Raw genomic sequence first — 21,565 nt, forward strand, 5'->3', positions numbered from 1 at the left:
AGAGGGGGCGTGGCAACGAACGTCACTGTAGCCACGTAATCAGGGAAGTAGGAAGTTCTGCGCAAAAGCTCTTCAGCCGCAGAAACAGCAGAGTGAGTGTTATCTTCATCAACTGTCATCATATTTAACTGATTTAATGGTAAACAACCCATTTAAATAACAAGAACTCTTAATTAGTTAGCATGTGTCTTGTTTTCGTTTGCAAGCCTGGATAATGTGTTGCAGTTGTGTGATTAGAAGATTCATTCATTCATTTCAGATTGAATTAAGTTGTTTTGAATATTTTAACAACTGTAATAATGTAATTATGATTATGTTTACATCTATTTATATCTGTTAGTGTGCATGTTTTATTGTTCAGTTCGTTTATATTGCTGGGATAAATTACTTGGAACAGACAAATTACTTGCTGCTAATGATTGATTGGATGATTATTGGTTTGATTATTGCAGTTTTTAATGAAAGTATGTGCACTTTAAATCACAAACTGTATTGGGTTTTTTAACATTTTTCATGTTTATAGTTCAAACCTATCAATGCATGAAGCGCATGCTTATGATTCTTATATGCAATGATGGTTTAATGTCAATCAGTGTGTGATCCTGTTATGAAAGTTGTAAATGTGAAAGCAGAATATATAATTGAACTAAATCAAACTAATGTTACATTGAGTTATTTTTGTCTTTGTTTTAAGAGATGGCTCAGTTTGAGGAGGTATCCCAGAAGTCCAAGCTGCATCCTAAGCCGGAGGGGCTGACATTGCAGTACGGCACAGCTGGATTCCGCACTAACGCCAAACATCTGGACCACATCATGTTCCGCATGGGGCTATTGGCAACTCTGAGGTCCAAAAAGACTAAATCCACCATCGGAGTCATGGTGACTGCCTCCCATAACCCAGAGGTTAGAAATGCACCCATTATTTACAGTCAATTCACTTTCCGAGGATGTTGCTGCAACGTTATCGTCTTTTTCAGGAAGACAATGGGGTGAAGCTAATCGACCCCATGGGGGAAATGGTGACAGAGGTATGGGAGGGATACGCCACACAGCTAGCTAACGCCGAGCAGGACTCTCTCCTCAAAGCTCTGAAAGATGTAATTGAGAAAGAGGACATCAGCATGAGTGAACCAGCGAGTGTCTACGTCGGCAAAGACACCAGGTAAGCCTGGCTTCTGTTTACACAGCAGGCAACTGCCACAACTGAAAACTTAAGTACAAGAGAAGCTACCAAACCTGTAGACTTCATAGTGGCCAAGCCAGTAGATCAAGTCAAAAAACTGACAACAGATGTTTCACAGTCTGAAAATGTTCCAGCTAGTGCAGCTGAAAGTGGTCATGCTTATTGTAATCATCATCATCATTATCAGGATTTATTTTGGTCCTCATACACATTTAGTTATACATTATTAGCTGAAAAAGGTAAGCTGAAGCCTTAGCTTATAATACCTACCCGTTCTTTAATTATAATAATAATAAGCATCACTGCTAGGTTTAATCTTGAAAAAAGTTACTTAAGGCAACATTTCCCAAAACCTTCATACATAACCAAAGGTTACACATTTCATACATTAATACAGCTATTTAAAGTATTACATGAACAGATATATAACTGTATATATATCAATAGTGATTTATTTGGCTTTTTGTTGTCCACTTTTATCAATAAGTAACTTTGCAACTAAATGTCTACTAACTCTCATTAGAGCATTAGTAGACTGTTAGGGTTAGTAGAATAAGTTGCAGAGTTACTCATAGTTGAATGTCTGTTGGCGATCATCACAATAAAGTGTTAGCAGATATTGAGCAGACAGTCTACTAATACTCTAATGAGAGTTAGCTGACATGTAGTTGCAAAGTTACTTATAGTTAGTAGAATGCCTATAGTGGACTATCGAAGCATTGAAGTGTTACCTTTTATTTCTCTTTGATTGTTTTATTTAGACCAAGCAGTGTCAGTCTTGCTCAGGCTGTATTGGATGGCGTTTCCAGTTTGGGAGGCAAAACTCGTGGTAAGTTCATGAGTTCCTTACATTATTACAAAACTTAATGACATGAATTACTTTGCTTGAAGCTCATTTCAGAAATTTAAAGTAGTCTTGCCTTTGCATTATTTTTTAGAGTGTAACTACAGTTGGTTTACCCAGAGATATGACAGTACAAAGGTTGATGAATTGCTCTGTTGGTTATTCTGTTGTTGATCGTGGGTGTGTGTTTCTTTTTAAGACTATGGTCTGGTCACCACTCCTCAGCTGCATTATATGGTGTGCTGTTGCAACACAAATGGCTGTTACGGCAGTCCCACTGTTGAGGGCTACTACCAGAAACTCTCACAGGCTTTCCTTCAGCTCACCCAGAACGTAAGAGCGACATACAAGCTTCTGATCTCCAAACACTATAGTGCCCCTATTATGCTATTATAAAGATTCCTCATTTTGTTTTGGAGGTCTACTACAATAGGTTTACATGCATCCAAGGTCAAAAAACACATAATATACATTGCAGCATCACCTCTTTTCTCACAGTGTTTCTCTAAACCCCTCCTTTCCATGAGCTTACTCTGCTCTGATTGGTCAGATGGCCCAGTCTGTTTTGATTGGTCTACCACTTGTAGCGTGTGTTGTAAACGAAACGCTTATTCCCATATCTGAATTTTAGCTGCTCAGCACTTGATACACAGTGATACGAACAGTAAAGATGGTGTCAGTTTTACCGTATCAATTTGAGCGTGAGTGCATGCAAAGTGAATTTGCTTTGGCAGCACAGAAAACAGCGTCTTCTCGGCAACACAAACCAAACTTTTCCAGTCTCAGCTACAACTACAGTGTTTGAGGGCAGGTCAAAGTAGACGTTTGTGTCATGACAAATCGGGTCCTCCCTCGAAATCGGGTCTCCACAAACTGTCAGATAATGATTATCCTAAGTATATACGAATTATATTAATTTAAAATACATATATAGCTTACTATATAATGCGTAAGAAAACAAATTAGTGCATAATAAAACCAACTGAAAGTAATTTCTTACACTTGATTATCCATTAATTAATATCTGTTTGCTATGCTAGTACATAAGCTAACTAATACTGCACAAACATAAATGGTCATTATAACGTAGTTGAAACAGCCAGTAAAGACCATAGGCTGGCATTATGGAAATTTACGACAAACCAACGTAGGTTTGTGCAGGAAGTAAGACTAGAATTAGTGACGACTCATTCCAGAATTGCTTCTTTCTTCTGGGAGACAATAACTCTATTTATCATGCGCTTTGATCTTTGAAACATTGCAGACCTTTTACATTCACAAACAGCTATAACACACACTACATGAAAGGTAATATCTGAAAAAGGATAATAGGTGCACTTTAATGATCCTGTTTTTTTTTTAGCATTAAGTGTTTCCCTGTTTGTACTCCAAAGGTCCCAAATCGCACCGATGATCAGAAGAAGCTTCTGGTGGATGGAGCCAATGGTATCGGTGCATTGAAGATGAGAGAAATGGAGCCGTTTCTACGCTCCGAACTGCAGGTCGTGCTTTCAAATGATGGCAGCAACGGGAAACTCAACCACTTGTGTGGAGCAGATTACGTCAAAGTCCAGCAGAAAGCTCCTCAAGGTCTGTCAGAACTTTTTGACCGGTGTAAATACATTGTCCTTTGAGCATCCCATGAGAAAAAAGCACCTCTAATCCCAGCTGGGAAAAACCCTTTCATATGAGATGAAAAGATGATGAAATATTTGTGTTTGTATAATCCGAGAGTTTCTTATACGATATAATGAGAGAAGCCTTGAAAACACTAAATTATCTGTTCTTACAGAAATCCCCCATTTTTTCTCTCCAGGTGTATGTATGGCAGCAGGTGAACGCTGCTGCTCGTTCGATGGCGATGCCGATCGCATTGTTTACTATTACACCGACTCTAAGGGCCGCTTCCATCTCCTGGACGGAGACAAAATTGCTACTCTAATCAGCACATATCTCAAAGAGCTGCTCACACAGGTTCTACACACCCGAATAAGGTCTTGAATGAAATTACCACTTCCAAATTTAAATTCAGACATAAATTTTATCTATGTGTGTGTGTGTGTGTGTTCAGGCTGGGTTGAATTTACAGATTGCTGTTGTCCAGACAGCATATGCTAATGGGAGCTCAACCCGCTACTTGGAGGACGTCATGAAGGTGATGTTCTTTGAAATATGTGCTGTTACTATAGTACTCTTCAATTTATGCTTAAACTCAGTGTTTATGAGATGTTAAGGTGACCTTTGACCTCCCCACAGGTCACAGTATGCTGTACGAAAACAGGAGTGAAGCACCTACATCATGCGGCACAGGAATATGATATTGGAGTGTATTTTGAGGCCAACGGACATGGAACTGTGAGTTCACTGCAAAATAATCACAACGCACTGGTCTAACCAACCAATCAGAGCGCATTGCGCTTTTTTTAAAAAGGGGAAAGGGCTTCTGCAACAATGTCAAATATGTGATAAATAAGGAGTTTTTTGAACATTCAAGCATGAAAAACTTGTAAAAGGGCATACTAGGTCCTCTTTAAAGTGGGTGATTATTGTGTGTTTTGATGGGTTTTACTAGTGTTTTTTTTTTTTTGCTGATATGTTTCAGGTTTTGTTCAGCAAAGCAGCACAGAAACAGATTTTGGAGCTGGTGAAAGACCAGAACACCAATGATGAGAGAAAACGTGCTGTAAAAATCCTGGAGAACACAGTCAATCTGATCAACCAGGTATAAAAACATACACCATCAAACTATATCATCAGATGCCTTATAGATATAAAATTAGGTGAAATTCTCTTTACTTAAAGGGATAGTTCACCCAAAAATGAAAATTATCCCATGATTTACTCACCCTCAAGCCATCCCAGACCTTTATTAGCCCCCTGGAGCAGTATGGATTATTTTTATAATGGATGGATGCATTTTTTTGGGATTCAAAACCATTATAACTACCATTATAAAGCCAGGATATTTTTAAATATATTTCCGATTGTGTTTGTCTGAAAGAAGATATACACCTAGGATGGCTTGAGGGTGAGTAAATCATGGGATAATTTTCATTTTGGGTGAACTATTCCTTTAACTCCCTCACTCTCTTCTGCAGACGGTTGGAGACGCTATCTCAGATATGCTAGTGATTGAAGCTGTGTTGGCCATCAGAGGGATGTCTGTACAAGACTGGGACGCAATTTACACAGACCTGCCCAACCGCCAACTTAAAGTCACGGTGTGTACTTGTGTGTGTTTGTGAGGTTTGAGAGTAAGCGTATATGTGTTTTAACTGCTGTACTCTGCAGGTGTCAGACCGGCGTGTCATAAATACGACAGACGCAGAGAGGAAGGCCGTGACTCCAGAGGGTCTGCAGGAGGCCATCGACTCGCTTGTCAAGAAGTACAAAAACGCTCGGTCCTTCGTCAGACCATCTGGAACCGAAGATGTGGTCCGGGTCTATGCTGAGGCTGACACGCAGGTACACACACACTGCTGGTGTCATTATGCGCACTTTTTCTTGCATATCACTAGGGGGCTGCCTAATAGTCGACCAATCGTTAGTTGATGAGAAGAGGCTTGGTCTCATTTTTATGTGTTTTTTTTAATGTGTTTATTTACAGGAAAGTGCTGATAATCTGGCTCATGAGGTCAGCTTGGCTGTGTATCGTCTCGCTGGAGGAGTCGGAGATGAGCCTAAACCTTTACACTAATCGTGCAAGCACATTCATGCAAGCAGTCAATGTGAATTCATGCAATCAAATCATGTCAATATAATAAATACTGTAAACTATATTTTTTGTGGCACTAACAAATGTTTTGGAAGATAACAAATGTTGATAGTTTACTCTTGTACTGTATGAATTACAAACAATCTTTATAAATGGAAGTGTATGATTATGTGGGAATGTTAAACCATGATCCATGTGAATATTTCTTCACGCGCATTTCATCAGACAACTGTATAAAATGCATTTTTCAGTTTTGCCAAATCTTTTCAATTTACCTGCCATATTAATAATAGAGGAAGAAATGACAATTGCACTACTGTTCAAAAGTTTGGTGTTGGTAAGATTTTTTTTTAATGTTTTTGAAAGAAATCTCACCAAGGCTGAATTTATTGGATTAAAAAAATACAACAATTCTGAAATATTATGTCAAATTATAATAACTCTTTTCTATTTGAATATATTTTAAAAAATAATTTCTTCTTGTGATGACAAAGCTGAATTTTCAGCATCATTACTCTTCAGTGTCACATGATCCTTCAGAAATCATTCTAATATGCTGATTTGCTGCTCAAGAAATATTTCTTATTATTATCAATGTTGAAAACAGTTGTGCTGCTTCATATTTTTGTGGAAACTATGATACATTTTTTTGAGGAATCTTTGATGAATGGAAAGTTCGAAAGAACAGTGTTTGTTTGAAATCGAAATTTTTTGTAATGTAAGTTGTAACTTTTGATTAAATGCATCTTGCTGAATAAAAATATTAATTTCTCTAAAAAAATCGTACTAACCCTAAACTTTTGAATGATAGTGTATGTGCAATCAACACGAGGCAGCTCTGCAATAAAAGCCTTGTTTACTAAATAAAATACAGTTCAGGTGAGTTAGATTTAAACTGTAATGCATACTGGACTGTATGTAGCATCATGTGATTTTATACTAATGTTTTTAGCTCTAATTCTTAGAAAATTAATTAAATAAATATTTTAGCACCATCGTTTTGGTGGTTTCTTTGACTCTTGCTGTAAAAAGTCTACTTTTCTTTCCATGTTAAAGCATTGATTCTCTTTGTGTGCCATATAAGCACTTCGGACACAGAACAACCGTACTAAAACATTTGGAAAAACAAATGCTGTGCAATCAAGCTTTATTTGTATTGATGAATCAGATAACAGTTAAATGCTTAATACATGCTGTAATAGCAGATTAGTCAAAGCACAAAGTAGGTAATAAAGGATGATGGCAGAACGTGACACATAACTTTGGAGGTTTGGGACGAGGCCTCATGACTCTAATGCAAGGGTCTAATTCAGTCGTTCTCATCTGCAGCGCCAGAGATGGTGATGGTGCGTTCTTCTGTGTCCCTTTGAATCGTGTCCTCATCTGTCTTAACTGTTCTGCAACCAAAGAGAAATGGGCATTAGCTTCTGGAACAACATCAAGAAACATTTACATGTATTTTAACTGCCTTTTAATATACTAACTTACAACTTTTTTGTGGTATTATAGTAGAGCAGGTTTACTTGTACCTAATGAGGACCGTCTTCCTCTCCGTCATCTCCACAGCCTGTTCATGGCTGAACTCCTCCACAGACTCGTGATGGTTGTGGTTGACTATTGAGCTGCTGGAGACCATCTTCTCTGAGGCGGTTGAGCTCACCGCTCCACTGACACCTTGACTGTGGGCTCCTGTCGAGCTGAGTACTGCCCCAGAAACGCTGCTGACCATTCCTGCGCTCACGCTCAAGAGAGACAGACCATCCACCATGCTGGATAAGCGACTGTCTTCTCCCTCTATCAGCTTCCTGCAGAGCCAGAGCCAAAGCAAAATGAGTTACACTCTAAGAAAAAAGGTTCAGTAGGGAACTTCTATATAGAACAGTGGTGCTCAAATTCATAAAAGTTGTGTTAGTTTTTGAAGATTTATCATGATGAACAAAACTTGTAAGAATCATAAACTCTTGTTGGTCACAGAGCTTATTGCAAAAATCCAAAAGCCAATGAAAAAATCCTATTGCGTTTTTGTCGAGGGAACCAGGGTGATGATAACTTCTGGATTGGCCTTCAAAAATACATTATCACTGCAGCACTGTATTGCTCGTTCAATGGCAGAAGTGCAGTACCTGTATGTGGTGATTTCAATCTCCAGCGACATCTTAATGTTGAGCAGATCCTGATATTCTCTCAGCAGCAGTGCAATCTTCCCCTTAATAGACTTCAGTTCCTCCTTTAGGGTCTCTATACGGTTCTATGACACATGAATTAGTGAGATCTTTAAATGAACTTGATTTTGTGAGTGTAGCTTGATCGTGCAAAGATGTTCTAAGGGATTTTAGCATGTTGCTATGTTGTTGTTAAAGCATTTTGGGTGGGTGCTAGAGTTTGCAGGGTGGTTGCTTGATGGCCCAGTGATTTCAATGATGTCTCAATGATATTCTGTGCTCGAAGACTTTTAAGTTTATAAGTTTGACTGGCTGCATCCAAAATTGCACACTTCCCTTCCCTATAATATACACTCTTAAAAACAAATGTTTTTTTGCAGTGATGCCATAGAAGAACCATTTTTAGTTCCTCAAAGAACCTTTCAGTGAACAGTTCTTAGAAGGACATTTAGAACATTTTAATGATCTAAAGAACGTTTTTCCACTAGAAGAACCTTTTGTGCAGTGGAAAAGTTCCAAGGCTGTTAAAGGTTCTTTATGGAAGCATCAATGCCAATAAAGAACATTAATTTTTAAGTAGGCGAAAATGACATATGTCAAAAGAGTAGTATGTCCGAATTCACAGTAAGCAAAAAGTACCTGGATGACTAACTACTTCTTAAGTGTGCAGCTGATGGACACTTTACAATCCCATGAGGCAACGGGAGAGAATTTGTGAATGGCAGTGAAGCGGCACAACTGATGCTGGTTGGTCACATGACAATTACAACATTACGAATGTAGTACGTCTGGACTTCATTCATACTACATACATTAATGTTATATAGAACATACTTTTTTAACGGTTGCGAAGTAATTACTTATTTAAAAGAAGTACCTATTTTCAGTGTTGGGGGTAGCGCATTACAAGTAACACGAGTAACGTAATCAGATTACTTTTTCAAGTAACTAGTAAAGTAATGGATTACTTATACCTTTACATTTACCAAAAATAGAACTTTTTTCTTGTTATAAAAAGACCAGATAAAAAAAGTAACACAAAAGCAATGTAACACATTACTTCCATAAAAAGTAACTAAGTAACGCAATTAGTTACTTTTCAGGAGTAACACAATATTGTAATGCATTACTTTTAAAAGTAACTTTCCCCAGCACTGCCTATTATGGAGAGTATATGATTTCAGACGCAGCCACTGTGACTTTCTCTTTATGTTGAAGGGGGCGTGTCTTTACCAGTAGCTCCTCCTCCTCCTGCCTGTGTTTCTCCTGGGCTTCTTTGATCTGGAGCAGCAGTGCTTCATTCCTGTTTTTAAGAGCTTCCAGTTCTCTCTGTTTATTCTGGACCTGCAAACACATACACATTAAATTATAAGGCCGTAGAGTTTGGTGTTTTCATTATGCACAGCAGAGGAAAACACTGTTTTCCACACCTCTCTCTTATAAGCTGTGATTTCTTCTCTGACACTCCTCGCTGTTTCCATGTGCCGTGATGTTGCTTTGTTTAGATCTTGGAACTTCGCTTTGTACCAGGCGTCCATTTCCTAGTGAACACCGGTCGGGAAAAACATGAGCAGAAGTGAGCGCCGAAGGGCAGTATCAGAGTATCAGGGATGATGAGGTTTATTTGCAGCCTGTCCTGATTACCTGCAGGTTTTGGGCGGCGATGCTGTCATATTGAGCCTGGATCTGTTTGAGAGCGGAGGCCAGATCGGGCAAAGAGAATGCCACATCTACCTTAGCCACAGATCCATAAATCTGAGCCATCAACTCCTCGATTTCCTGACATACAGAAAATGTTGATCAATTCAAAAATTAATTCAATTATTTACTATTAAACCTAGTGATTGAAGGCTATTTCACAATATCCTTTAATGATTCAATTACTACCAAATGACAATTAAATTTAGCAATCTGTACTGTGATGCAGATTCCATAATGATATGTAAACCTTTTTGTGAATCCTCTGTAGGAACTCAAGCTCCACTTCTAGGTTTTCCAGTCGTTTTTCCAAGGCAATTCGGGCGGATGTGGCTGCATCCACATCCTAGCAGACAGAGGGAGTTTGGACCCCATCATTATGTAAATCCAAGTGATATTACACTTTCTGTATTTAGTTGGAACTTACCGGTCTGAAGGCTTCAATCTCAAGCTCTGCCTTCTTTCTGGCCTCCAAAGCTTCCTCGTATTTGACCTTCAGCATTTCCAACTGACCTGCCATGGCATCCTTTGCTGCTACTGCCAGGTCCTACAAGGGCACAGAGGCAGTTATCATGGAAATCGTTGCTAGAGATGAGTGAGAGTTATGGTGTACATGTGTAAGTGAGTAAGGCATAATTGCCCTGTGGTCCATCTCTCACCCGCTGGACTTTCATCTGGTCAGCAATCCTCCTCAGCTCCCTCAGCTGCTCCTCATAGAGCAGTCGCAGGCCGGACGGCTTCACATAGTGACCCTTGATGGCATCAATTTCTGCCTCCAGCAGCTTGTTGCTCTGCTCCAGAGAACGTACCTGCAACAGCCACACCAAAACTCACAGGGCTGTCTTTAGAATGGGCACCATAGAGAAACCAAAAGAGCAAGTAATGTAAAGTGTCTTACCTTCTCAATGTATACAGCCAGGCGGTCATTCAGGGCAACCATCTCCTTTCTCTCACTGGTGCGTGTGCTGAGGAAAGCCTGGTTCTCAGCTGCGGCAGCGTCCAGATCCACAGCACCTCCTGCAACCCCAAAACCCATGCCCAGACACAGCGTTCCCATACTAACACTGCTGTAGAGGAAAACAAAACATGCATTTATAACATTTATTATTTTTTATTTTGAAAAAATTAATAATGCAAAATACAAGCTATTTGATAAAATAAATGTAATAAAGGTTATTATATATATATATATATATATTATGGCTTATTATAGCCACACAGCCAGTGTTAAATTAACACTTCCAGTGTCACCCAGTGTTTATATAATCCGGTGTGGATTATATAAACACTGGCAATGTTAATTTAACACTAACAGTGTTTGTTTAGTATCATATAGCCTACTATAATAGTTATTGTTAAAATTTGGATTTAGATTTTATTTTTATACGTTTTTTTTTTTTATATTTTATTTAATTTCTGTAAATGTTTATTTTATTTCAAGTAATTTTTTTGTGGTTTGGTTTTAGTTAATGATTATATTATATTATATTATATTATATTATAGTAGTTAAAAAAGGTGATGTCGGAGGGGATAATTGTTTTTAATGACCCTACAAGTTCAATTAAACCATCAAAATGTGAGGAAACTATTTTATAGCCTATATATTAAAATATTTTAAAAATTAGGGAAGAACAAAACACTAAACTTGGTTAAGGTATTTTTCTGACAAAATTATTTAGCAAAAAAGGCAAACTAGCTACAAGTTTTATTTTACTATGCAAAAAAAAAAAAAAAAAAAAAAAAAAAACTCACAGGAATAAGCATACATTTACTGCAACATAATCAGTTATTAATATTTCGTTGGTTCTCGTTTTTGCATGTGTTCATATTTTTTTTTTGCATGACAGCCTAGCCAAAAGTTATATCGGCACAATTTGGCATGTTTCATTGCCTTATCACAAATAAAACAATTGCCTCTAAGCACAACTATGCAATACGCTAACAAAATCTTTAACAAATTTTAATTATATTATAAAGGGTGAAGATGTCAATTGTCCTAGGCCGGACATCTCTTTTGGTCACTATTGGCCACTTACCTGGTCATGCGTGATCTGCGGGATCCGGAGAGCGCCCTGCGCCCCATAGTGCCGCTGCGGGTGTAACTGGCGGAGCGGTGGCGAGCGGCCCCGCGGGTGGGTGAAGGGCTGGACACCCGGACCTGAAGCGTGGAAGACGAGGTCAGGCCACCCTCAAAGTGACGGCGGTAAGATGACATCCTTTCTGGGCTGTAACTCATGGTGAAGGTGATGGTCCTTGCGCGTCTCCAAAGATGCGACAGAAGCGTTCTGTCCACACTCATTCATGATGGAGCTTTATACCTGCTGTCCGACCGAGGAATGTCGAGCCTTAGTCTGACACAGAGTCGAACCCCTCTCTGAACTATCTGACGGGCCACCGCGAAGAGTTTTACCACGATAAAAATAGAGGAGTGAGCTTTCCTAATGGAGATGGCAAGACTGAGTCCCTTATTAATGAAATTCTTTGCAGTAAAACTGTCTAAAAACTTGGAGATTTAAAGTATAGTGACTTCATCAAGGAGGAACATCCTGATATAATTAGGCTATCATAAATTGCCGTTATGAAGTCACTAGCAAATAGACTATTATGTTCTGGAAACAAACAAACAAACAAACAAACACATAAATTACATATTATTATATAGGCCTATCTATCTATCTATCTATCTATCTATCTATCTATCTATCTATCTATCTATCTATCTATCTATCTATCTATCTATCTATCTATCTAAAGTGACATAAGATCCTATTGTTTGTTACATTTAAATAGTTTATATATATATATATATATATATATATATATATATATATATGTATATAACTATTTAAATTAATAACTATTAATATTAATTATTAACTATTTATATTAATAATACAGCAAAATTATATAATTCACAATAATTATACAAAATGAGCTATTATATTATATTATATTATATTATATTATATTATATTATATTATATTATATTATATTATATTATATTATATTATATTATATTATATTATATTATACTATATAAAGGAGTTTAATTTACTGATAAACTCGCATATGTTTATTAGTAAAACAAGAAGAGCGCCGGAATCTGTCCGGAACTGATGTGTCAGTTTGCTTCCTCCCGGACAGTTTTCTTTTGCGCATTGAAATTCTACGGAGTGTTTTTTGTGTCGCGCTCCTCGTCTGATTTAATCAGAGCATCGTTTTATTTAAACACAATTTAACATCACATTAAGGGTTATTTTCTACCTCAAACACTTCAAGATGGCAGGGAACTTCTGGCAGAGTTCACATTAGTAAGTAGAGACGTGTTTTGTGGCAAAAATCGAGGGCATTAAAGGTATTTCTAGAGGTGTTGCTGCGAACCTGAAGAGAAATAAAAACGTTAAAATGAATGGATTTGGCTGATTAAAGCGAACTATTTACCAAATCTCGGTTAATGCCATGATAAAGAATAGAAGCTAGATTCAATGACTTTTATTGTTTGAACAGTATAAATATCTGGATTATTAGCTTTAGCCGACTGGCTAGTGGTTCTGGATTGAAAAAAAAACACACAGAGGAATTTAATTTATGAATAATTTGGATAAATGTGTGTTATTTAAGGCGTGAGTTTCTTTTCATCTCTTTATTTGATATTAAGACTTTTAATTAGTATAGTGTTGTGATGTTTTGATGCGTATGTGAAGTTTGGATATGATTAATGTATTTGTTCTTTGACGTTAAGAGTTTATTAAATATACACTGCAATGATGCTGTGTTGATTGGTGTGCTAGTATTCATTTATGATTTCTAAATTGAAAGTATTCGATGTGCTTATTCTCACCAGCCTACAGTGGGTTCTGGACAAACAGGATCTGATGAAGGAGAGACAGAAAGATCTCAAGTTCCTCACAGAGGAGGAGTACTGGAAGCTACAGATATTTTTTGCCAATGGTTTGGAGATAAATTATATATCATCCTCCTATCTAACTGAATTGTAGAGTGAAAATAGGCCTGTTCTGAATGTAACTGCATTTATAGACCATATATGCAATATAATATTTATGTACAGTTGCAAGAAAAAGTATGTGAACCACTTGCAGAATCTGTGAAAATGTGCAAAATTTTAACAAAATAAGAGAGATCATACAAAATGCATGTTATTTTTTATTTAATACTGTCCTGAGTAAGATATTTTACATAAAAGATTTTTACATATAATCCATAAGACAAAAAAAAAAAAGCTGTATTTATTAAATTGACCCAGTTCAAAAGTATGTGAACCACTGATTCTTAATACTGTGTGTGGTTACCTGGATGATCTACGACTGTTTGTTTGTTGTGTGATGGTTGTTCATGAGTCCCTTGTTTGTTCTGAACAGTTAAACTGAGCTCTGTTCTTCAGAAAAAATCTCCAGGTCCCAAAAATTCTTCAGTTTTCCAGCATCTTTTGCATATTTGAACCCTTTACAACAGTGATTGAATGATTTTGAGATCCATCTTTTCATGTGGAGGACAATTGAGGGACTCAAACACAACTATTAAAAAAGGTTCAAACATTCACTGATGCTTCAGAAGGAAACACGATGCATTAAGAGTTGGGGGGGTGAAAACTTTTGAACAGGATGAAGAGGTACAAATTTTTCTTATTTCGCTTGAATATCATTTTTTTTTTTCATTTAGTACTGCCCTTCGGAAGCAACAGAAAATACTTCCCGGAAGACAAATTAAATACAATTTACCTTGACCTTCAAATTCCAAATGTTTTCACCCCCCATCTATTAATGCATCGTGTTTCCTTCTGGAGCATCAGTGAATGTTTGAACCTTTTATAATAGTTGTGTTTGAGTCCCTCAGTTGTCCTCCATGTGAAAAGACGGATCTCAAAATCATTCAGTCACTGTTGTAAAGGGTTCAAATATGCAAAAGATGCTGGAAAACTGAAGAATCTGCAGGACCTGGAGATTTTTTCTGAAGAACAGAGCTCAGTTTAACTGCTCAGGACAAACAAGGGACTCATGAACAACCATCACAAAACAAAAAAACAGTCGTAGATCATCCAGGTAACCACACACAGTATTAAGAATCAATGGTTCACATACTTATGAATGGGGTTATTTTAATAAATTCAGCTATTTTATTTGTCTTGTGGATTATATGTAAACATCTTTTATGTAAAATATCTTACTCAGGACAGTACTAAATAAAAAATAACATGCATTTTGTATTATCTCCCTTATTTTGTTAAAATTAACATTTTCACAGATTCTGCAAGTGGTTCACATACTTTTTCTTGCAACTGTATATGCATATACAGAAATTTAAGGTATATATATTAAGGCAATGTTAATTAAAAGTCTATAGGTATAAACCTTTCCTTTTAAACACTTTACATAGTTTAATTTGTCATCTCATGGCAGTGATTCAAGCCTTGGGAGAACACTTGAAACTCAGGCAGCAGGTCATTGCCACAGCAACTGTCTACTTTAAGCGCTTCTACGCCAGGTGAGTGGGTCATTGCTATGGTTACAGCATTCATTTCCTCCATACAGATTGATACTCTAGAATCTAGAATGATAGCCGTTCTATTTTTGATAGATTGAAGTAGATTCTTGTCTTCTTTTTAGGTACTCTCTGAAGAGCATAGACCCTGTGCTAATGGCCCCTACATGTGTATTTCTGGCCTCTAAAGTAGAGGTAAACACTGTCTCAGTATAGGAATTTCTGTTGAAAGATGCATCATGTTTGAATTTTGATCAATGGAAATTCTGTCCTTGACAGGAATTTGGTGTTGTTTCGAACACACGCCTTATTTCAGCAGCAACGTCTGTGTGTAAGTGATTTATATTTTACAAACTCATCAAACTGTAGCAGATATTACTACAGAAATTGCAAGTAGTTTTTTGTTGTTGAGTTTTTAGCCATAATTGCCAAATTCCTTCAGTATCAGGAAGGTTTGGCTTTCTGACTTACATTAAGGCCCGTCCACATCAACGACTATAACTGTAACACTAACAATAAAGATATAGTTCTAAAAATCATTCTAAAAGTATAGCAGAATTCACACCACAATAATGGCACAGAGGAACGATATCATTGGAATCACTATCAGAACTAATGAATGATTGACAGCCAATCAGAATCCATTCTGCTTTAAAGAGCTTGAGGATTGCAGATGATAAAATTGCAGCGCACGCTTATAATAAGCAGAATGATATCGATAGAATAACTATGGTGTGGATAGTTATTATAGCTATTATAATTATCCGTTCTTGGTGTGAACGGGTCTTTATTCATGTAATCATTTCATACTAATATAATAAAATCTGTTTTTGATGATTTATTATTTCATTCTCTTTTTGTAACAGTGAAAACAAGGTTCTCTTATGCCTTTCCAAAGGAGTTTCCCTTCAGAATGAATCATGTGAGTCAAACTCCTGTGCTTTCTACACCAGAAAACTCATGAGACACTGATCTGGCATGTAAGCGAGTGCGAGTTGTACCATATGGCCTTGATATTGCAGTCCAAGTCTGAGAATAGTTTGTGCTGAAAGAATTACGATTACACTTTATTTTTAGGTGTCCTTGTTACAGTCTAATTATGCATTCAAGTACTGATTAATATTAATTAACTTCATGTATTAGGGTTAGGGTTTCTTTGCATGTAATTATAACATGTGTAACAAGGATGACACTGTTAAATAAAGCGATACCAGAATTACTTTGCTCCAGATCAAGATTTTGGAAATCTGACAGCGTCACTGGATATCTAGATAATAACTTCTTGTAACTGTCTGATTCATATGATGGAAACGCTTGCCAAGAGTCTGAGATTGTGTTCTGTGATGATTCGGCCTTCAGTGTCACCAAGTTTCTGACACCAAATCAGGAGTGACATTCCTCACGCTTCCGACACCTTCGTAGGAAAGTCTCATTATCGTGATAAATGGCTTCTGGTTTTGTCAACTCATGTCTCGGGCTGGTGATAAGTGTTATTTGTTCAGCGTGCCACTGGTCAGGTGTTGTAAGGGAAACATCTCGGCTGTCTAGAGTGCTAGAGGAACGTTTATGGATCACTGTAATGGGAAAGATGATAATTAGTCCACATAACGTGTTAGTGTGATGATTTCACAGTGAACTCATGCCTTTCTCTGTTTCTCTAGATCTTGGAGTGTGAATTCTACTTACTGGAGCTCATGGTTGGTATTGATTCCTCTTCAGAAGCATGTCTAGGTGTTTGTTCTCAGCATGTGTTCATGGATGTTTGGCTTTGTTTTATTTTAGGACTGCTGTCTGATCGTGTACCACCCTTACAGGCCATTACTGCAGTATGTGCAAGACATGGGTCAGGAGGACATGCTGCTGCCGCTGGCTTGGTGAGGGAGTGTGTGTGGCTTCAGACAGCACGACGAAACAAACAACCACTGTACACTTTTCTTTATATGTCAATATAAAGCCATCTAAATGTAGAATTAGACCAGACTATATACTAGGTGTCGGCCACTTTAGGCTTCCTAGTTATTCAATGTGGAAATTTATAAATACACACAACCATATTTTACAAGTTCAAAAATTAAACATTCAAACATTACTTCATCGATCACATACATACTTTTTTGATTGGTAACATAGAAATAGTGCATTAGTATTTCTGAAGCAATTTTCCATTGATTTCCACTGAAGCAATTTTTCAATGATTTGTCAGCTGCTCGCTTTCATTGACGTGCACAGTTTAATTCTCACACTTTAATATTATTTATGTCTTCTAACTTAATAAAATGCCTCTCTCGCTTTTGCTCGTGTGCCAACAATTACCCTGCGTGCCAAAGGTTGCCGACCCCTGCTTTATACTGATAAGATTGGCTATACGAAATTGTTGCTGCTAAATCTGTACATCTCCAAAAAGCTTTTTGGTTTCTAACCACCTTATTTTTAAGTCATGAATCAAAAGTTTCGATAGTCTTTTCTTCCCTATTATGACGTATATCCAAGTGAAACGGCTTCTCGAACAAGAAAAAATGTTTGGTGGGCATATGAATTTAAAAAAATGATGTGCACCGATAAACCATTCATAATAAACACTGCAATATTCCATTAAAAATCATGGGGTCCGGGTGCGGCCATTTGTAGAATGTGTGAGGTTTCCGGTGTCATAGCTTTACAGTTTTTTGTCTTCTAGTTATTTACCTATAATGACATTCACTTACGTGTTGCAAAATAAGCTGGATAAGTGAACATGAATGTCTGATGTGATTGTTCTGTCTCTGTGTTTGTAGGAGGATAGTGAATGACACCTACAGAACGGACCTGTGTCTACTTTATCCCCCATTTATGATTGCACTTGGTAAGACCAAACTTTCTACACTCATTCCGACAGGGTTATGCTTGCAAGCCAGCAGAAAATTTGAAGTTTTAGATCTGAATAGCTGCATAACAAATTGTCACATACTGGTGAGCGGACTTACAGATGCTGTCTCCTTCCTTCTCCAGCCTGCCTGCATGTGGCATGTGTGGTACAGCAGAAAGATGCCAGGCAGTGGTTTGCTGAGCTGTCAGTTGACATGGAGAAGGTAAGACACATTCAGCTGTCTTGCCGTGGACGTTATTCCCCATGTGAGAGTACATTAACATTGGAGCTTTTCTGCAACAGATCCTGGAGATCATCAGGGTGATACTGAAACTCTATGACCAGTGGAAGAACTTTGATGATAGAAAGGAAATGGCCGCTGTGCTCAACAAGGTGCCCAAACCCAAACCCCCTCCTAACAGGTAAGACAGACTGCAGCGAATGAATCGCTTTACACCTCGGTTATCAAAATCACACAACAGTATTTTAATTAAAATGGAAATAGCATGGTGTTTATTATTTATTTCACCACTGCAAAGAGAAACTGTGAAAAGAGGCTAATTTCATTACTCTTTATTTCAAATGAGCTCATTCACTAGATATCCATAAGGTCTTTGCAACTCTTAAAGGTGCGGTAAGCCATTTCTGTGAAACGCTGTTGAAAGTGGACCCGACTGAGCACCATTTTTTTTTTTTTTTTTTTGCTTGCTAGGCTGCAGCTATGATAAAGAGTCATCAATGCATTGCCATTGCATGTTTGTGCATTTGGGGGTGGAGCGATGAAGGGAGGGGAGTGTTTGGGTTGATTTCAGATATCAAAAATGTTTCTCAGAAATCGCTTACTGCCCCTTTAAATTCTTTAAAAAATGTGTCCTGGATAATTATAGTACAATTCTGTACTTTATTTATAACACTTAAAAGTTAAATTCACATTTTTTGCTTTTAAAGACTAGTGTTAGTTTAGTATTCTTTAATTACTTTTATATTATTTATTAATATTTTATGTTTTCAGTTTAATTTTAGTTTGAGTTTTTGTAATGTGATTTATTTTATTTATTTATTTATTTATTTATTTTTATTGTTGTTGTTTTATTTTTCTGTATAGCTTTCATTTTTATTGAATTTTTAGTTTTAGTTCTTTAACTTAAGCTTATTTTATTTCAGTCAGTTGTCCAGGCAACATTTCTAATAACTACATTTTTAAAATGTATTAATATTTATATATATTTTTAATATTTTTTTTTAATTATTATTCATAATTGTTAATTATTATTATTAAACTTATTATTTTATTACAGCTTTATTTCAATTACTGAAAATGATTTTTAAAATATTTTTTTAGTTTTAGAAAAGTAGAAAAGCCCTTTATTAAGCCTGTTTTGTCTCATCTCACTCTTGCACCTGTATTTTCTTGCTCTTCTTAATACAGTGAGACTGACCAGAGCTCAAACGGGAGTCAAAACAGCTCCTACAGTCAGTCCTAGAGCACCACCTGCTGAAGGACCTGAGGCAGAGTGATTCGGAGAGGCAAACACAGCACATTTTGGCACATTTGAATGCTGCTTTTCACAAGCACATTGTTTTATGACCATGGGGAAACAGATTCCTGGCACACACGTCCTCTCTTTTCTTTTCTCTGGGTTCTTCCACCAATCAGAGCAGATAGAATGATGCCACCTCCTTCCTTCAACCAATCAGAGCAGCCCATGTCATTGTAGGAGCAGGAGGAAAGCAGACTGCTTACCTATAGGAAATCTGCTTTGATTTAGAGTCTGTTGCCAAGCTTAAGGCTGTAGTGTTGAATGTTATGGACACAAACACACACAAACGCATTGATTAAGAGAGGTGCTGTTTTCCCAGATCTTGTAAGTTGATGATCCTGACTTCCTTGAAAAGTCCCATAAAGCTTTCTTTCAACGGATGCTCTTTGGGAACAAAGAAAACTTGATCATTTTCTGTGTCTGAGAGCGACGAAGAGAGAGAGAGAGAGAGTGTGTGTGTTTAATTGCAAATGTATTTGTATGCGTGCCTCTCGTTGACCATATCACAGTTTGTATTCCTCAGGGAAATGGATCAGTCCTTTCTACAAAGTGGCTGTCTGTAAACTGATTGGCCACAGGGCTATGTGACGGCGATCTTTTTGAACCCTTGTACTGTGTAATCAAATCCTGATTGGATATGTTGTCTTTGACACGCGTGTGGATGAGAGTCAGAATGCACAAGTGACACAGATAGTTGAGTTGATCACAATAAGCTCCCAAAATGCATTTGTAAATATGCTTTCCTTATATAGCCCTTGACTTTTTAAAATTATTTTTGTCTTATTATAAATTTACTGTATGATTATGCTATGTGTACTTGCCATTACCCAATTGCTGTTTCTTTTGCTTTCATTTTGTTGTTTTGAATTGATGTATTCATCAAGTTTAATGGAGGACAAGCCAATATCTTGAGGGTTTTGGACAGAAATGTATTGATTAATTTAGGCAGTGAAGATCTCCACCTTGGGTGTGGTTATCAGTTCCCATCATCAGCATCACGTCATTTGTTTGGGGGACATGTAACTTTGCAGAAAGACCTTCAAAAGATTTTACCACAAGTAGATGTTTTGCTGTTTTCTGAATGGCATTTGTTTTTTGCTTTGTCTCTCACTGTGGTCCTATGTTTAACAGTGCTGCAGGAGTGTTGCTATGAGCATAAATGTGGCACCATGTATGTATTATTTGCCTGTAAATATATTTGATGATGTGAGAACTGTGGGGGTGAGAGGGCTTGGAGTGTTATCTCATTGTTTTTTCGTTTGTTTTTTTTGTCTAACAGTTCGGAAGCCTTATTGAATAAAGCTGCTGTTAAAAAAAAATAGTCTGATCTTTTTTTTTAGGTTCAGAGAAACATATTTTGTTTTTTATATAAACAGTGAATGTATTAAGTCACTTCAGTTGTCCTAGCAAATACTTTAATTTTGAATATATGCATTTTATCATTTAAAACCTCAAACATTTTATATATAATATACATAGACTATATATATATATATATATATATATATATATATATATAATTTATTTATATATTTATATATATATGTATATTCTGTGTAGTCTATATATATATATATAGTCTATATATATATATATATATTTATTTATATATTTATATATATACGTATATTCTGTGTAGTCTATATATATATATATATATATATATATATATAGTCTATATATATATATATATGGCTGAAAGGTACTAACCTCAGTTTTATACATTTATAACATTTTATATAAATATATAATATAAATCTGAGGTGTCATTTTTCTTTTAATTAAATGCCAATAGTATGATTTTTTGTTATATAGTGCAATGACATTTAGCCATTTTGGAACCACTTAATGCATTCACTTTACATTAGACATGTATTGTTTATATGTGTTTCTAGACATAATATATGTATGTGTATATATATATATATATATATATATATGTGTGTATGTATGTATGTATATAATAGTGGTGTGTTTGTGTATATATATATATATACATATATATATATATATACATATATATATATATATATATATATATGGCTGAAAGGTGACTAACCTCAGTTTTATACATAT

The 21,565-nt window shown here is 36.5% G+C and overlaps 3 protein-coding genes across 4 annotated transcripts; 2 read left to right on the forward strand and 1 right to left on the reverse strand.

The window, feature by feature from the left end:
• Positions 1 to 21: 21 nt before the first annotated feature.
• On the forward strand, positions 22 to 6,739 carry pgm3 (phosphoglucomutase 3). Of its 2 annotated transcripts, none has more exons than XM_051890011.1 (13): positions 22 to 139; positions 695 to 903; positions 978 to 1,162; positions 1,945 to 2,012; positions 2,227 to 2,360; positions 3,422 to 3,617; positions 3,844 to 4,001; positions 4,099 to 4,182; positions 4,284 to 4,382; positions 4,630 to 4,749; positions 5,126 to 5,248; positions 5,319 to 5,492; positions 5,635 to 6,739. In XM_051890011.1, the coding sequence occupies exons 2-13, from the start codon at positions 697 to 699 to the stop codon at positions 5,722 to 5,724; spliced, it is 1,638 nt and encodes a 545-aa protein (XP_051745971.1). In that variant the 5' UTR covers positions 22 to 139; positions 695 to 696; the 3' UTR covers positions 5,725 to 6,739. The 2 variants fall into 2 exon arrangements, with proteins under 2 accessions (XP_051745971.1, XP_051745972.1); XM_051890012.1 differs by having other exon boundaries at positions 47 to 92; positions 697 to 903.
• Positions 6,740 to 6,893: 154 nt separating this feature from the next.
• Positions 6,894 to 11,932, reverse strand: ngs (notochord granular surface). Its single transcript, XM_051891263.1, has 11 exons — positions 11,640 to 11,932; positions 10,501 to 10,669; positions 10,262 to 10,411; positions 10,030 to 10,149; positions 9,853 to 9,948; positions 9,549 to 9,683; positions 9,335 to 9,445; positions 9,138 to 9,248; positions 7,866 to 7,990; positions 7,272 to 7,547; positions 6,894 to 7,139 (listed from the first exon to the last, which is right to left on the reverse strand). The coding sequence occupies exons 1-11, from the start codon at positions 11,900 to 11,902 to the stop codon at positions 7,052 to 7,054; spliced, it is 1,644 nt and encodes a 547-aa protein (XP_051747223.1). The 5' UTR covers positions 11,903 to 11,932; the 3' UTR covers positions 6,894 to 7,051.
• Positions 11,933 to 12,693: 761 nt separating this feature from the next.
• ccnc (cyclin C) lies at positions 12,694 to 20,808 on the forward strand. Its single transcript, XM_051891307.1, has 12 exons — positions 12,694 to 12,915; positions 13,449 to 13,555; positions 15,022 to 15,106; positions 15,229 to 15,298; positions 15,383 to 15,434; positions 15,970 to 16,025; positions 16,765 to 16,800; positions 16,886 to 16,977; positions 17,878 to 17,945; positions 18,092 to 18,171; positions 18,252 to 18,370; positions 19,378 to 20,808. Exons 1-12 carry the CDS (start codon positions 12,884 to 12,886, stop codon positions 19,430 to 19,432), a joined length of 852 nt encoding a protein of 283 aa, XP_051747267.1. The 5' UTR covers positions 12,694 to 12,883; the 3' UTR covers positions 19,433 to 20,808.
• The last annotated feature ends 757 nt before the right edge of the window (positions 20,809 to 21,565 follow it).

This window comes from Ctenopharyngodon idella, chromosome 4 (genome assembly GCF_019924925.1).
Source record: "Ctenopharyngodon idella isolate HZGC_01 chromosome 4, HZGC01, whole genome shotgun sequence".
Taxonomy (NCBI): Eukaryota; Metazoa; Chordata; class Actinopteri; order Cypriniformes; family Xenocyprididae; genus Ctenopharyngodon; species Ctenopharyngodon idella.